We start from the raw sequence: 16,630 nt of genomic DNA, 5'->3' as shown, positions 1-16,630 counted from the left end.
CGGGTTTTGGAGTTTTTATTTTTAAGGAACCGCACAGATATCCTTGCCTTTGTGTGTGCACGATTTGACAAATGCCATATTTAGCTGGGTAGAGTGGAATCTACCACATTTTCTATCACATGAAGGATTTTGAACTGAGGGCTCCATCTCATCCAGCCATTATGTAGTACTCACAGCATACCCTCAAATATTACATGAAGATTCAAAGTAAATAAGAACTGTTACGTTTCCCGGCACATCAAGTTCCTCCAAATGCTTTTTGTCCATGATCCGCAGAGTATGGAACCAATTTATGATGAATTTTGTTTAAACCCAGACAGCATCTGAGAAGAAATACATTTTCCGAGTTTTTAATCTTAGTTATTTCTGTCAACAAAAGGAAGTATCAAATTATTACCTTCATACATATGTAGTAGAACTAACCCAGTCAGAATCCTATCAGTTTGGATCCTTGTCACACTATGCCATTCCCCCACTCCCCTTCAGTATAAAGAGCACAAAAGGTGTTTTTTTCTTCTTTCTTCTTCTCATAAGACTGTAAGAGCCATGGTAGATCAGAACAAACTATCTAGTCAGGCATTCAGTTCAGTGGTCAACTCGTGGTGTATGGGATCTAGAAGAAGGACATAAATACAGCAACCTCTGATACAGAAACCCACCAGGACTAATACACATTGGTAGCTCTATCCTCCATCAATTTGTCTAATGCCTTTTTCAAAACTGTCCAAATTGGTGGTCATCTGATGGAAGCTAATTCTATAGTTTAACTATGCGCTGTGTGAAACACTTATTTCTCTGTCCTGAATCTCCACCAATCGGCTTCATGGGATAACCTCCAGGTTCTAATAATATGAGAGAGAAAAATGTCTACCCACCTACCTTTTTCCACATCATGCACAATTTGGTACAACTTGTTTTCCTAGGGAACATACTTTCTTCTCTGATAGAATGATAGTTCACTTTCACATGAGACTTAGTGGAATAATTTAGTATCTATATGTAAAATGTAAGGATTAGTCAATAAAGTTTCTTGGCACTATTTCTTTATCTTGAATCCTTAATAAAAGTCTGAATTAAACTTATGGAAATACTTTGCAAACTTCTCATGTCTTGCCTATTAATTGTTCAAACTCCAAATTCAATTGTAACCATCCAGCACGGGAATGGAAACAGCTGAGGGAATGGTTTCTTCCTCCTCAAATCTGCTCTGGAGAGTTGTAGACATTTTGAAATAGATTTGGGAGATTGCAGGAAGAACAACAAAATACATTTCTTTATAAGAGGCTTGATTTAAGTCCAAACTTGAAAGAATTAAAGGTAATCTGCTAACAGCTGTGCCCCCTTTTTCTGTAATGAAATGTAATGCAGTTTTATTTTTTATTATTATTATTATTATTATTATTATTATTATTATTATTATTATTATTATAACATTTCTATGCCGCCCCTTGCCGAAACCTCGGGGCGGCTTACAACATGATAAAATACATTGAAATAGTACATAATAAATTACCATTAAATATAAAAATACAAAAAATACATTGATTTACAAATACAAAATTAAAATTATCAGTATAAAATAAAAATATAGGATGAGAAAGAGAAGGAAGAAGAAGTTGCCCAGGCCAGATCATATGTTTTAACAATTGAAATGATGTTTAAATAAAAAGGTCTTTACCTGGCGCCGAAAAACCAGTAACGACGGTGCCAGGCGGACCTCTTTATTAGATTTCATGTGCCCAGATTTAGAAACATGAATGTGAAGGTGGCATTACTTCCGGCCTGTTTCTGCTTCACCAGAAGGTGGGAGTGTGAGTCTTTCTGTTATAGTTCTTAGCAATATGTAGGTGACACTGAATGAAGATTGACCAGATTGATCATGTATGCATTATGTACCCTCCAGACTGTGTTGCTACATTATAAAATGCAACTGTATTTGAAGAATACTCACAGATCCTAAGAGTACGTTTCAGCTGTACAAATAACTACTCAATAAACTATTCTTGATCACAGCTCTTTATTTAATTATACAAAACTATTGACCAGTGGTTGAGCCTTTCATTTACAAATAACCTTTTAAACAAGTTGTTGAACTCAGCTGTACATTTAAGCATGCAACACACAATTTCCAGTTCTTTCAAAGGAATTACTTATTTGTCCTATCACACTGCATGCAGCATGATTTAGAAAAAGAAAAAGAACAATGCAATAATGATGTTATTTTACATGATATGCAGAAACAAACAAAACTCTTACAGGAATAAGTGCATTTGAGTAAGTGCATTCACATTTTGTCGTAACTTCTGGCTTTTCCTTACATATATTGTATGCATCAGACTAAACACTGGTCCTGTATAGCTTTAGTACACCAGCCCATTTTCAGCTAAAAATGTGTAACAGTATAAAAATCCAAGTAATGTGTTTAAATAAAAAAGGGGAGAGGTTTTTTTTTAAAAAATGCTAGTGAGAACTGCGTGAAAATAGAAGAAATTGAACAAGAATAGCAGAAGGCTATACATTTAAAAAGTGCTTTCCAGATTTCAGCCAAAGTTTAAATCTACCAAATGTTCATATGTGGCAGCCAGTAGAAGTATTATTTTTCCACAGGTTTCATCAAGAGTTGGGTACTAATCTTTTGATTCTTAGTCATTTTCTTGCAGGCATCCAACACATGCTTTTGTCCACAAAAGTTTGTCTTATGTTTTTATCTATGAAAACAAAAGTTAAGCCAAAATTGTCTGTTTGTGATGTTATTGTTTTATTATGGCTATTTTGTAGTATCACAAAGCATTGCAGCCTCATTGTAAGAATAAACATTCCAAAAATTGGAAATTTTGTTGTCATGATTAGATCTTGAAAGGAAAAAAATGATCTGTATTTGTAGTTTTGTGTTACCTTTTTTTCTGAAATTTAATGTTGTTAGTATAAGAGCTTACACAAATTTTAAGAATAAATATGGCACAACCTTGACATCATCTTTACAAATACATATCTCTGTGTGAACTCCATCAAGGCACTGTTACAATACTCAAGTATTTGATGACCTACTCTCAAAAGATGTCCCCAAACAGAGGATATATTAGAAACACAGTATTCAGTAATTTTAGAAGTATTATATTTACAATAGAATAAAAATCATGAAGAAACAACTGTTTAAGCAAATGACTACCATCATGGTAGATTAAACAAATATGTTTTAACTCTCATTTCACTTCATTAACATTGAATTGGCAAGATTTTCCCAAAGGCACCAGAGGGCAGTGAACAGTAAAATTATTTGTACAGGTTAGCTGTCAGAATGTTTTCATGAAAAGCGAGCATACTTTTCAGGGATGCCTAACAGTTAAAAACTAACTGAACATGTGAAACACAAGAAACACTGTGTATTGCAGGCTCCTAAAACTATTTTACACAAAACACAATTCTTTTAAATTACGTTAATGGTTACATGGTATATTAAAGGCTTATAGTGCATTTCTTTTAAACAGCCATAAACTGGCAATAACAAGCAATTTGAGTATTTTCTAAGGAAAGTCGTACATCATCAAGTGAGAAATCAGGTGCTCTTTAAATACTAAAGATCAGTAGGGAAGCCAATATCCTCTCATTTCTACAAACTGTACAATTACCGTCTCTTTAAAACTATATGAAGAAAACAGTCAATCTGAAGGAATTTAAGGTCATATACACATGCCTAAATGTTATACATTTCACAAACTAGGCCCATAATCATCCATATCATATAAAAAGTAATCAGTCAATAAATTCCTTTGTTCAGGAAAGTTATTAGAGAAAGAACAAAGTAGGAATTTGGGCTTTAAGGGCTGTGCTTTTCTGTATTTGACACAGGAGAATACTGAACTCCTGTAATTTAAGTTTGTAACAGTTTAAGAACCCTTCACTTGCTTTTAAAAAAAGGAGTAAGAAATGTCTTTGAAGGTTGCAATTGAAACATTTCTAGTTGTACCTTACAAAGGAAGTCTACAAACAAAACTTAAGAGCAAGCAGGCAAAGACAGAATATTGTATGACTGCATTCTCATACATAGGGCTAAGGCAGTGAAAGTAAAGTAATTATAGAAAGATTTAACTGATGGTTATTGTAGGATTCATAGCTTGTTACGAACACATAAACTGGCTTTTCATAATATATTTCTGTTCTACTGTCAGATACTTCACTGATTCACATGCACAAATGCAACAACTTCTGATCCAAAATATTTGGATCATGGCTGTGCAGGCTGAACCAGTCTGCTACAACTATATTAAATATCAATTTACTGCAGCACTTTAGAAACCTCATAATAACCTATAACAGAATTGGAGAAATGTTCCTCTGTATATTTAAGGGTCATCTTTCTTTTTTTTTCTTTAAAGATCTGGCAAGAACTCCACAAAGTAAAAGAAAAGGAGAAGATTGAAAAGATAAAGAAATGCAAATATTAATCAGAAATAAATTTCTTGATAAATATGTTTAATTCTAATGCAGTTATCTTACTTTGCTTAATCTATTTTGGGCTATATAAAAACAAAAAACTGACAGCATCTTAAAACCATCTGAATCCTACATAGGCCAACTGTGTGGCATGTATGCATCTCTTAATGAAAAGGTTTCTATTTGCTATAAAATTATATAGATCACGAAAGAATGGAGATTTGTGCTGTTCTACATATTACCATGCATCTTAAATTAGCACCCAATATGCTATCCAAAACAAACAAAGAATCAATACAGGTTTCAATTAATTTGGGTTTTGGAGTTTAATAGTTAATCAATCTAGTCCTGATTTGCATGGGTGATTTCAATTGCACAAATTCAACCAGTAAGTCTGTATTTTAACATACAGTAGTCACAGAGCAATGTACTAGGATTTGGGCATTGAGTGGCAGTTCCACTGGCTCCGGGATATTATTCTTGGAACTATGAGGTCGTCATCTAAGGCTATATATTGCACCATATTCAGACACAATTACATTCAGATGGTTCAAACTGATCTGGTAAATGCAATGTTTATGGAGGATGACATTTTAATTCTGCCTAGCATCCCAGGTACACAATTCAGAAAACCTAAATGACATCTAGCAAAGCTTCTATTTTTCCACCAAGTTAGTCTTCCACAGCCAGTACCAACTGCATCGCAGCATAAAGAGTTTCTGATGTTATTCAAAATACAAGCAACAGTTTGTCAAGAGGAGATGCAATTTAGCATACAAAATTATCCAAGCACTTCTCTGGACAGTTCTTATGGTATTTCTCATTAACTGACTAATGCTTTCAATGGAAGTCCATTTTCATAAACTGAAGAAAACAGCTAATTAATGACCACTAAAATATTGTGTGGTTAATGAAATGCTGATGGACTGATCACTTAATATCTTTTAATGGCAATGAACAGCTGAGCAGTCTATTTCTGGGCAAAAGTTAACTTTCCAAATAGGCATCACAGGATGCCAATTTCCATGAATGAATGAAGATTCCATTAAACTTTGAACAAGTCTTGAATTAGGATTCACTTGTCTTGCTAACATGACCACTTGGGATTATATAGTTATAATGAAAAAGATGCCTTCAATTCACATCCTAACATTTTGTACTGCTATTTATCATTACAGTCTACAACACTTAGGAAAATGCAAGGCAGTTTTCTGACATTTGAAAGATGCAAAAGAAAGTTACTGGCACATAAGCATTGTCCACATCATCTGGCTAGGACGGAATATAACAGATATTGCTCTATTTGAGCTCAGGTTTTAGAGGCAAAGGCCTGAAACCTCTGGGCTACTGTGTTTTAGGTAATATTGCCTTATATGATGCCAACCCAAGTTTAAAATCTGGTCCCACGTTGAAGACAATCATTTCAATTCATATAGTCTTCTGTCCAGGCATTCTATTTAAACAAGTAATTGATTATAAGCTGCAGCAGAATCAACAGTAAAATGAAGACATAGTGCTTGAATTGAAAGAAGCTATTCTCTGGAACTTGTGAGCTAGAAGTCATTCGGGTTCTTAGAGCCGTGATGTCCCTACAAAATAAGGTACACATGCAGATTACCAATTTTGATGTCTGCTACTGGCAAAATTACTAGTAAAGTTCAGGGACTATAGGACAGGCTTCCACCAACATGACAATTGATGTTGTCATGTCATGAGACACTTGGGCTGCAGAATTTCAGGAAAGACCACTGAATTAATTCACAGAATACTCCAAGAAAAATATGGAGTTTTAAAACATCAATTTACCCAGGAGTTGCATTATTTAAATCTGTTGAACTTACTGTAAATGAATACATTCTTGAGACATGAAGCTAGGAATCTCCTAGATAAATACTGATGAGCATCACTACTACATACTAAATGCAGTTCATAATTGCATTCTACAGCTTTTACACATGGACCTAAAGAATCAATCAGTACACTTGTTATTTACATGTTCTTCTCTAAGTGCTACAATTATTGGGAAGTAGCTAGTTTGAATACTTCTACACTATTTTGAAAAATTAGGTGTACAAAAATGCAAGTAGGTAGATGCACATGCATATATGAGTGTATAGAATTCTCTCAAATACTTGTTTTAAGGAGATGAGAACATAAAGTCTGGAAGCAAAAGAGGGTCAGTCAAACTGATGGAGTAGTTACCCTAAGGGGTCATTACAGTCACAGAAGTGCAGAAGGTGTACATTTTGCAGGCTTTAGTGCTTTAGTGCTACAGTTTGATGCTGAATAGATTTTGTATTCTTGAAAGGGAATATGGCCAAATGTTAAGAATTATATATAGACCTGCCCACCCCATTTTTCTCTCTTCTTGGTCCTACTTCATAACCTTATTACTCACAGCTGGAATGAAATCCCCACAGCATTTCCCAAACTAGAATTTGACTGCTGAACTGGAAAAGGTTTGACACTTGTGAGTGGTGTCATTTATGAATCAAACACAGAAAACACATTATGTTTATTTTATATAAAGCACTCAAAGTAAAAAAAATATTGAAAAACTTTTAAGAATACATACCTCCGAATGTCTTCCTGTGTTTCCTTTATAGATTCAATGGCACTTTGTAGTTCACCAAGGTCTAGTGTCTTCTTTCGAATTCTTGTATTGTGTTTGAGTTGTGCTACAGAAGTAATTAAAAAATAAAAGTGTAAACCATGTAAATCATTTCCAAAAGCTAGTTATTTAATGAACCAAACTAAGCTAGGGAGTTTTCTTTAGTTCATCTTTTCCTATAAGTCATGACAGAAAATTGTACTCAGTCCAAAGTAGTATCATTTCACAAACATTGAAAACTAAATGAAAATGAAGTTATGACACATATTTATGACATTCATGATAAACCTAACCAAAAGAAGGAAGGAGGAAGAGAACAGACATAACGGTTACCTTCACTTTCAGATGAGTCCTGATTATCAGGTTCTGGTGAAGAGAAGCCACACTCCCCTTTCTTAGATTTAGCAGACCTCTTTATCTTTGCCACACTAACCTGTAATTCATAAACACATAGCACTTATCAGCTCAGAAAAAAGGGTCTGAGTCCAGTTGTGATCCAAAAGGACACAGGGCAGCAATTTTTTCAGATTTCCTCTTCTCTCTGTTGGCCCTCAAGGTCATGTCTCACATTATTCAGGAACAGTGGGAAATTCCTGGGAACTCTGAAAGGTGGAGCTCAGGGAAGATCAAGATGCGTTTTACTGGATCTCTGCTTCCTCTGTGAAGGAAGGAGCCTTTCTATTCACACAGAAGGGCAATTTTGGAACTGCTTATATACTGCTTGTTTAATATTCTGCTTTCCTGTTTGAAATGGCTGTTTGGGCAAGTAAACCCAACCTTAAATATTTAAACAGTTGTCAATGTTTTAGAATAGAATCAAAGTAATTTACCTTCCTTGATTCTGTTACACAATCCACCTTTCTTACTAGGTAAGAGAGAAGGCTGCCATTAGACTTTTACTAACTTCCAAGCTAGTAAACAAGAATTAAAGAAATCATGAATCCTAAAGGAAATCTACAATTCTTTCTTATTCATTTCTGTACTTGACAAAAGTACACCCCACAAGAACATACCATTGGAGTTCGATGTCTGACTTTTGTCTGAATGGCACCATCTTTTTCAAATTGTACCATATCATTCAGTGGATCCCATGGTCTTGTGCTATAGAATGAATACAATGCAAGTAAATTGAAACAGTTTAAGAAGAGTATTTTTTCCATCCGTCGCCTCTAGATAAGTGCTCTTTAGAACAATTGCAAAATGAAGGATACTAGAATCTCATTCAAAGTTCTACAAATGACATATGTCAATTAGTCCTAGGCATCTCATCTGTGACTGAGAGTCCCTTCACACAGATGTAAAGATACCCTCGGTGATGAGAAAGTTTTCTTCAAAAGAGGCAAATATATTGGGCTGGATTCAGCATTTCCCCTGCCAGCTGGAATTCTACTTAAGACACTCAGGCCGGCAAGAAAATAGGAGGCAGGACCAGTACCACCTTTTATTATGCTGTTTCAGAGGAGTCTCTCCAGAACAGATCTTTGACATAAGAAATATCAGGTGAAGGACGGAAACCAAAGACTACTTCTCCTGCACTGCCAGTGGAAATGCTTCACTGGATCAGAAGCCTGCCAGGAATGGAAGAAATCTTTCTAGCTGTTGGAGGAAGGCTCTAGATCCAAGTCACTCACAGTAAACAGGCAGCTATGTTAAATTTCATTATCAAACTAAGAATCAATCAATTTCATCTGATATCCAGGTGAAATTTAAAGGAACAATACATTACCTTCTGACCTTCACTTCTTTCCCTTCCCCTTACTTTCGAACATTACTACCCTAATAATGTTGATGCTATTCAATCATGTTAATAGTGTTAAATGTCTATTGATTACTTAAAAGTGATCAGTTAGCATGTGATATGTGTTTACATGTCTGCTCAAACATTCAGCTAAGCCATTAGCTGCAATATGATTGTGAGCCAATTGTATACGGGGCATACCATTTGAAGACTCCTTGAAATTCATCATAGCAGAGTTACGCCCTTTGTCACTCACTAATCACACTGTCAATCCAAGTTGTCTAAACAAAGTACAAAAATGACCATTTTTTATTTTTTTCAACTATAATAATGGGATAAAAAAATGGGCAAAAGGGTGGCAGCCAGATGAATAACTGGGAACAGAAGTTTTGAACATGTAACACCCTTTCCAGGCTATTTGCATTAGCTGCCTGTATGCTTCTGAGCATGATTCATGGTGCTGGTTTTAACCAACAAAGCCTATACACCTTGGAACTGCCTGGTGGAACACCTCTTCCTATGGACACCATGATCAACATCTAAGCCTTCCTCCAAGTGCCACCTCCAAGGGATGCTTGGAGGCTGGCAACAAAGGGAAAGGGCCTTCTCAATCATGCCCCCATGACTATGGAATGTTTTCCACACTGAGGCCTGCTTGGCAGCAATACTGACATCTTTTCAGTGCCATGTTAACACCACGTTCTACTCTCAGGTGCTTCAATGTATTTAACAGCATATGGTGGGGCATTTATGTCATTTCATTTAACACATTTAGCATTTTTAATGAAATTATTTTTGCTGTTTGAATTATTTTAAATGTTTAGTTAAATGTTATGCCCCATTCTATTATCTATATTTGTGGTCTGTAATTTTATGAATTATAAACTGCCCAGAGAGCTTCAACTATTGGGTGGTATAGCATGAAATTACTACTGCTGCTATTTAAGTGAGTACACAGAACAATTGCCTCTCTCAAAACAGTAGGTGTATCATGGGAAAATCTCAGGCCATCATTGCTTTAGGGATGAGCAGTGTTCTTTCCACTTGGTATGTGCTATGTCAGATGTTGAATGGATGACCTTCTAAGCCATGAAAAAAAGCCTATGCAAAAGCAGCCTGAAGATTATTTTCAGCAACATGTGGATTGAAACATTTAGGATAAATCTTAAGTGTACGGAAGTGGAAACTAATGTGACTTTTGGTGCTTAACTCACCAAAAGAAGAAAACTCTGAGTTACCTGCCACTAAAAAAGTTAGCAATTTAGTCAGACGGTGAAATAACATTTAAGGTTATAAAACAGTCTTTTCATAAAGTCCTAAATGGTTTATGGAGTGGTTATTTAAGGGAACATCTTCCATACAAGCCAGCCCTGGCCCCGAGATCATCTGTGGTGTCCTTCTCCAAGAGCACTCCTTGAAGGAGATGAGGAGGGTTGTTATGAGGGGGGCCTTCTCTGCGATAGTGCCCCAATTATGGAGCTTGCTCCCCAGAGTGGTACGCTTGGAGCCAGTGCTTTATTTGTTCCAGCGCCAGGCCAAAACCTTTTCATTTTCCCAGTATTTTAATTGATAATGGTATTTTAATTAGCTGCATAAAGTGCTGGTACTTAGGAGTTTTTAACCATTTCATTGTTGTGATAACTGATTTTCATATTTATTTCTTCTGTATAAACTGTTTTGAGATTTTGTAATGATTTGACAGTATGTAAAAACTTTAAATGAACAAACAAACTATAAAGTTACTGGGCACAATCCAATGAAGATGTTAAACATTCTCAAATCCATCCTGGACTGTGATTACTATATGACCTCTAGTATCTTCAGTAGATGAAAAAGCAAAACAAATACTCCCCACACCCAGTCTCCGTGACTCACTCTGCATATCTGTAATTCCATTCTCCTGTGACTGGATCTGGCTCAAATAGTTTGCATACCCACTCTTCATCCTGGGCTTTCCTTTCTTTGGCAGCCTTTCTCTGTGCTTCCTCCAGGATGTATTTTTCCTGAGTTGCTTCTGCTTGATCTTTGTTGTTTATAGCTCGAGTCACATGTTGCCAAAGTCTGGAAGGTAACAGTAATGAAGTTGCAAAAGTCAGAATGCATTCAAGAAATATTAATCGCAAATTCTGATCAGTTATTTAAACTTGTAATTTCCCATTAGATTCCTGTTATTCTATTTCCATGTATATTTTTATTTTGTTTATTTAAAATATTTCTTAAGCACTTATCATCAAACCAATTCCAGGGTAATGTACTGAAGTATGAATAAAACATAAGAACATAAGAAGAGTCATGCTGGATCAGACAAAGGGTTCATCTAGTCCAGCCATTTGCTCAGACAGTGTCCAATCAGCTTCTCACAGAAAATGCACAAACAGGACATAAAGGCAACAGCACCCTGCAAAACATTTGACAGCAAACTGGTGTACACAGGGCTTGGATACTGGAAGTACTATACAGCCAGCAGGACTAGCAGACATTGACAGTTTTCCTATCCACAATGTGTCCAATCCCCTTTTCACTGGTAGGTATCACTACATCTTGTGGAAGTGAATTGCAAAGTTTAAGTACGCACTGCACGAAGAAGTGCTTCCACTGATCTGTCTTGAATCTCCCACCAGTCAGCTTCATGGGATGATCCTGGGTTCTAGCAGTATGAGGGAATGAGAAAAATGTCTTCCTATCCACTTTCTCCACAATATGCATAATTTGTAGACCTCTATCATGCCTCCGCTCACTTGGCTTTTAAACCAAACAATCCCAGCTGTTGTAATCTTTCCTCATAGAGGAGATGCTCTAGCCCCTTGATCATTTAATTTCCGCATAATTTCCAGCTCTACACTGGCCTTCTTTGGGTGCAGTGACCAGAACTATAGAGCAATCTTTCTGATGTTGTTTGTAATCCCTGTTGGCTTAGAACACTCTAAATAATTTGGTTTTGCAAGCATGTCCATTTTACTACTCTCTTCTACTTCCAGATCATTTATGAACAAATTAAAAGGCGCTTATCTCACTACAGAGCCGTGAGGAACCCAACTCTTTATATTCTTCTATTTCATATTCATTCCTACTCTGTTTCCTGTTCTTTAACCAGTTACTGATCCATAACAGGACTTCCCCTATCATTCCATGATGTTAAGTTTGCTCAGGACTGTGTGAAAAGCTGTTAGGAAATCTTAAAAGCCTTTTGAAAGTCATGTTTCTTGTCACTCCTAAAGAACTCTAAAAGGTTGGTTAGACAGGACTTTGTGGAAGTTTTGTTGATTCTTTTTCAGCATGGCTTGTCCTTCTATATGCTTATTAATTTTAATTTTAATAATGCTTTCAACCAAGTTATCCATAATGGAGCTAGCTGGATTGTAATTTCTGGCCCACTTTTTAAAAATTCATATTATGTTGGCCATTCTCCAGTCCTCTAGTACAGAGACTGATATTAGGGACATGTTATGTATTTTTGTTAGAAGATCAGTAATATAACATTTGAGTTGAAGGAATTTAATCCTTGTCAACTTATTTTTAATGGGTTCTCCCATTTTCAAGAATTTTTCTTTTTTAAAGTGTTAATAAATTTATATCCCACCTTTTTCTTAAAAAGAACTCAAAGTGGCTTACATCTCCTCTTCCGCTTTCAATCTTATTTTCACAACAACCCTTTGAGGTAGTTTAGCCTGAGAGTCTACGACTGGCCCAGAGTCACCCAGTTGGTTTCATGGGGACTAGAACCCAAATTGCCTGAGTCCCAGTCCTACATTCTTAACCACTATACCACACTGATTCTCATTTAGGGCACTGAGAAAATTCGGTGTGACTGCAACATGAACTTATCCAGTCATAGTCAACTGAAGTTCCTACTATAACACTTCCTCATTTTGAAGCCTCCCTGACTTTCTTTTCCATTTCAAGTTTACCCTGAGCACTCTGGTTTTGGGGGCAGGAGGAATAAATGTTCCTAATACTACATTTATTTAATTTATTTATTTAGAAGGCTTCTATGCTGCCCATTCGCCAAAGCCTCGAGGCGGCTCACAATAATAAATACAGTATAAAACAATATACATTACTTTTAGAGCTCACTATAGTCAGCCACAGAACTTTTGAAGAAGAGTATGCCCCCTTTTAGGTTTTCTAGTCTGCATGATATTATGCCCTCTTTGACAAACGGAGCAATACCTCCTCCAGCACAACCTTCCCTTTGCGTCCGATATAGTACATCTTCAGAGATGTTCATATCTCACTGGTTCTCTCTATTCTACTAATTTCCATAATGCCCACTATACCTACATTCTCCATTAAAACCAGGTGCTCCAATTCTCTCATGGAGTCCTTCCCCAGAAGCCTGTGGCATGTGCATCTTTACCTAAGGCTGGCACGCAGAACTCTGGCTATCATATTTCAGCAATATGCTCATGACCTATGTCTTCCCCATGTATTACCTGGGCAATCAGAAATGTTTTCTTCTTCTTTTCCTAAAGATGATTACACCTGAATTGGATGCTCTGGCAACTTTCCCCCCAGAATTCAATTTTAAAACTGCTCTGTAACCTTTTTCATGTTTAGCACCAGCAGTCTGGTTCCATTTTTGTTGAAATAGAGCCCATCCCTCTTGTACAGGCTTGGCTTCTCCCAATATGTTCCCCAATGCCTAACAAATCTGAACATATAAACACAATATAATCAAGGCAGAAGAATAGCCATAATAAAATATAACCAAGTAAACAGCTGCAAAAACAAAGCCCAAGATATAAACAAAATTCTTACAAGGAACTCCTCACCAGGTTACTGCTCCAGTTCCTGAATTCTTTTGCTAAGATATATTTTCCATTATTCTCCCTTCATCCTTCAGCCTTAGCTATACATTTCTTATTAGCTATTACACTTTAAGAATATGGGGTTAAGTCCACTTACTTCTCTGATTCAAAGTCACCTTGTTCCTCAAACTTCACTGTGTGTCTTCTTAATCTGTGCTGTCTGATCTCAGGTGTTGGATTCCAGAATGTCTCCAAAACATTTGTCTTTTTGTCCCTAATAATAACTTCACTGTCCTGTAATGTGTAACATATTAGATTTCTTGAGTAGACGAAGAGTAAACAATTTTACAAAGTCAATAAGAACAAAGACTTCCTTCAGAAAGTAACTTTTTGCAACCAAGTGGTTTGGTGCTGCCAGTTTGGCACACATGGTTGGTGACAGCTAAAAGTCACAACTGAAAATAGATCTCATATTGGCACCAAGAACTTAATTTAAGGGAACTGATGTATTCATTTTCAGTTAGATTTTAATCTTTGGCAAAGTACAGTAGTTTCCAAAGCTTTTTGCCAAGTGACCAGTCCACAGAGTTTAGCTTGCATCAAGGATCTTCTAATCAGTTCCTACTTCTAAAAGTAAAAACTACTAATGATGTCCTGTTACCCACTAGTGGCTCTCAGTACATCATTTGGAACACACTGACATGTTATGATGAAACAATTTAACTAGTTTTATGTTTATAATAATTTAAATTTCAACAATAATCCTTAACACTGGCTCTAGGAGTTTCATATAAAATGTTACCCCATTTCTGAAATTCTAGAAGAAAAAAATTCAATTTGACAATGATACCTTTCCAATAAATTTTATGAAAGGCCTTCTCTGCATCCAAAGAGATAATGGCAGTTATGTCAGCTCTATCCTTGTCTAGTGGACACAGAATTGCACCCTGGGTGCAATAATTTGCATTCAAACTTGAATGATCAGTTTTTGCTACAGTTATTCTGGACCAGGGGTCTAATATAAGCTGTTTATTGCAAATATAAGCTGTTTATTGCACAGGAAAACACATTTATAGGCAATGAACAGTTAGTGAGTGTTTCACATAGCAGTCAGTGATTACAGCAAAAACTAAACGTAAACTCTTATAAGTTTCTCTTAGAACTACACTGGATTATATTTTCCTCTTATCCCATCTGCCCTCTCTCACTTTCAGATCTCATTTTTACCTTTTATTTTCCCTTCTAACCAAAATTCAGTAAAAGAAAACTCACACCATCTTTATAAATGTATGTCAATTATTTATATGTGTGCGTGTGCGTGTGTGTGTGTGTGTGTGTGTGTGTTTTCATTTGGTCTCACAATATCAGCCAGTGTAATCTGGAACTGAAAAACTATATCCTACAATAAAATAGAGGACTTTATGTTATGTTCTCCTCTGACTCAACCTTACCACACTGTACTGAGCTTTCTCCTAATTCCCTAACATCCTATTATTAATCCTGCTCAGACAGCCAGGAGAGGCTAGCATTCTGCCTCAGCACATATTTTTTTGAGCAGGCAGGTGTGCGCAATTGCCATTCTGTAGGTGGCAGTTTGTAGGTTGGTCAAGTCCCTGAAAATGTATAATAGACTATTTAATCTGAACAGGAATAAGAGGACATAAGAGTTATCAAACTGGGGATTGGAGGTATCAGCCATGGTTAATAGCACTACATATAAATAATTTATTTAAATACAAATCACAGCTTACAGAGATATTTAACCAAAATAATGACAATAATTAAGGTAGTACTTACCCAGTGGCCTTCCAGAGTTGCTAGAACTTCTTTTCCCAGTTTAATTTTCCCTGATATTTGATTAACATTGTCATTGTTGCCCAAAAATGGCTGTTAAGGGGGGAAAAGTTTGAGAAATATGTGAAGAACTTAGACACTTTATAAAATGTTAAGAGATTTCTGGGCTGTCAGTCTAAATTGTTTAACATATGTTCATCCGGTATTATGCTTTCATATCTATCAAGTACAGAATACTCCTTCTATGGGAAGTATTTGAAGAACATGAACTATGAAGCAAAACTCTGTGAAGGTACCCTCCTTCTTCAGGAAAAAAAATGGAGCAAGACATAATAAGTTGATTAACTTTATGTGGTATTGCCTCCAAGTTAAAGGGATATTAAAAGTTAGTGATTACTACAAGGACTTGGGTTGGGTCCAGGGTTGCACTCAGCATAGATCTGCCAGCACTGGAGGAAGTGGATGGCAGGTATTCTTTTTCATTCTTTCTTGTCCTGCAACCCCCTGAAAAGCTGTTCCAGAAGATTGCAGGGCCATCCAAAAGAATTTGGAAGGTGGATGAAGGAGGAACTCTCTTCCAGAGAGGCTCTGCTGTGTCCTGAATCCCCTCTGAAAACAGAGGGTGTCCTTCCATTTGCAGAGAAACAGGCATAGATCCTATGACTGGAAACTAAATCTATTGGAAGGTTTTTTAAAAACCATATAACCCAAAGGTTACTTCCTATAGTTTAAAGACTGGGTCAATAAATAAATGCATTCCTTGTTCTGTGAAACTATTAGAATGGATGTACTACTTTGTAAAAATTCAAATCACTGTGAACTAACCATACAGAACATTGTGTGAATGAAATATTTAATTTTTCTGATTCTTTTATGATGGGCAAAACCCTAAATTACTATTGAGCATTATCTAACCTAATATTAGATGAGTAATTTTCAGGCACAAAGCAATACAATTTTCTTTTAAAAATCAAACTAGCTTTGAACATTAGGATTTTGTATCTGCCAATTTTTCAGCATTAAATCCTCTATTGCCTATTAATGGGACTGACTAACCTTCAGTTTGAATTCAAGTGCTGCACTGTATCCAGTTTTCTCACATGCAATGCTAACAGTTCCCCCAAGCTCTAAAGTCATAGTTCCATACAGAATTCCTGAAAGAAAAATAAATGAGTTATTCTTAGTTTTGTTATGAAAACCCTTGTACCAGATGCTTTTATTTTTACACATAACTAAATACCATACCATACCATAAATAGCATACCATAACCCAAGTCTTTTATTACAGTGCAAAATATTTGTTGC

General features: G+C 36.1%; 1 protein-coding gene across 9 annotated transcripts in view; it reads right to left on the bottom strand.

Annotated features, from left to right (window-relative positions):
* Positions 1–1,998: 1,998 nt before the first annotated feature.
* The window catches only part of OSBPL8 (oxysterol binding protein like 8), a 92,152-nt gene continuing 77,520 nt past the window's right edge, over positions 1,999–16,630 (bottom strand). For all 9 annotated transcript variants that reach the window (XM_044454815.1, XM_044454814.1, XM_044454819.1 and 6 more), the window contains 8 exons: positions 16,382–16,479; positions 15,329–15,418; positions 13,689–13,825; positions 10,659–10,844; positions 8,059–8,146; positions 7,379–7,478; positions 7,010–7,112; positions 1,999–6,023 (listed from right to left, as the gene is read on the bottom strand). In XM_044454815.1, coding sequence (XP_044310750.1) covers positions 5,888–6,023; positions 7,010–7,112; positions 7,379–7,478; positions 8,059–8,146; positions 10,659–10,844; positions 13,689–13,825; positions 15,329–15,418; positions 16,382–16,479 — 938 coding nt within the window. In that variant the 3' untranslated portion in view covers positions 1,999–5,887. The remainder of the gene's footprint in view (positions 6,024–7,009; positions 7,113–7,378; positions 7,479–8,058; positions 8,147–10,658; positions 10,845–13,688; positions 13,826–15,328; positions 15,419–16,381; positions 16,480–16,630) is intronic.

This window comes from Varanus komodoensis, unplaced genomic scaffold (genome assembly GCF_004798865.1).
Source record: "Varanus komodoensis strain SLA01 unplaced genomic scaffold, ASM479886v1 scaffold8, whole genome shotgun sequence".
NCBI lineage: Eukaryota > Metazoa > Chordata > Lepidosauria > Squamata > Varanidae > Varanus > Varanus komodoensis.
Note: the sequence above shows the minus strand (reverse complement) of the source record. Positions and strands in the feature narration are given on the sequence as shown.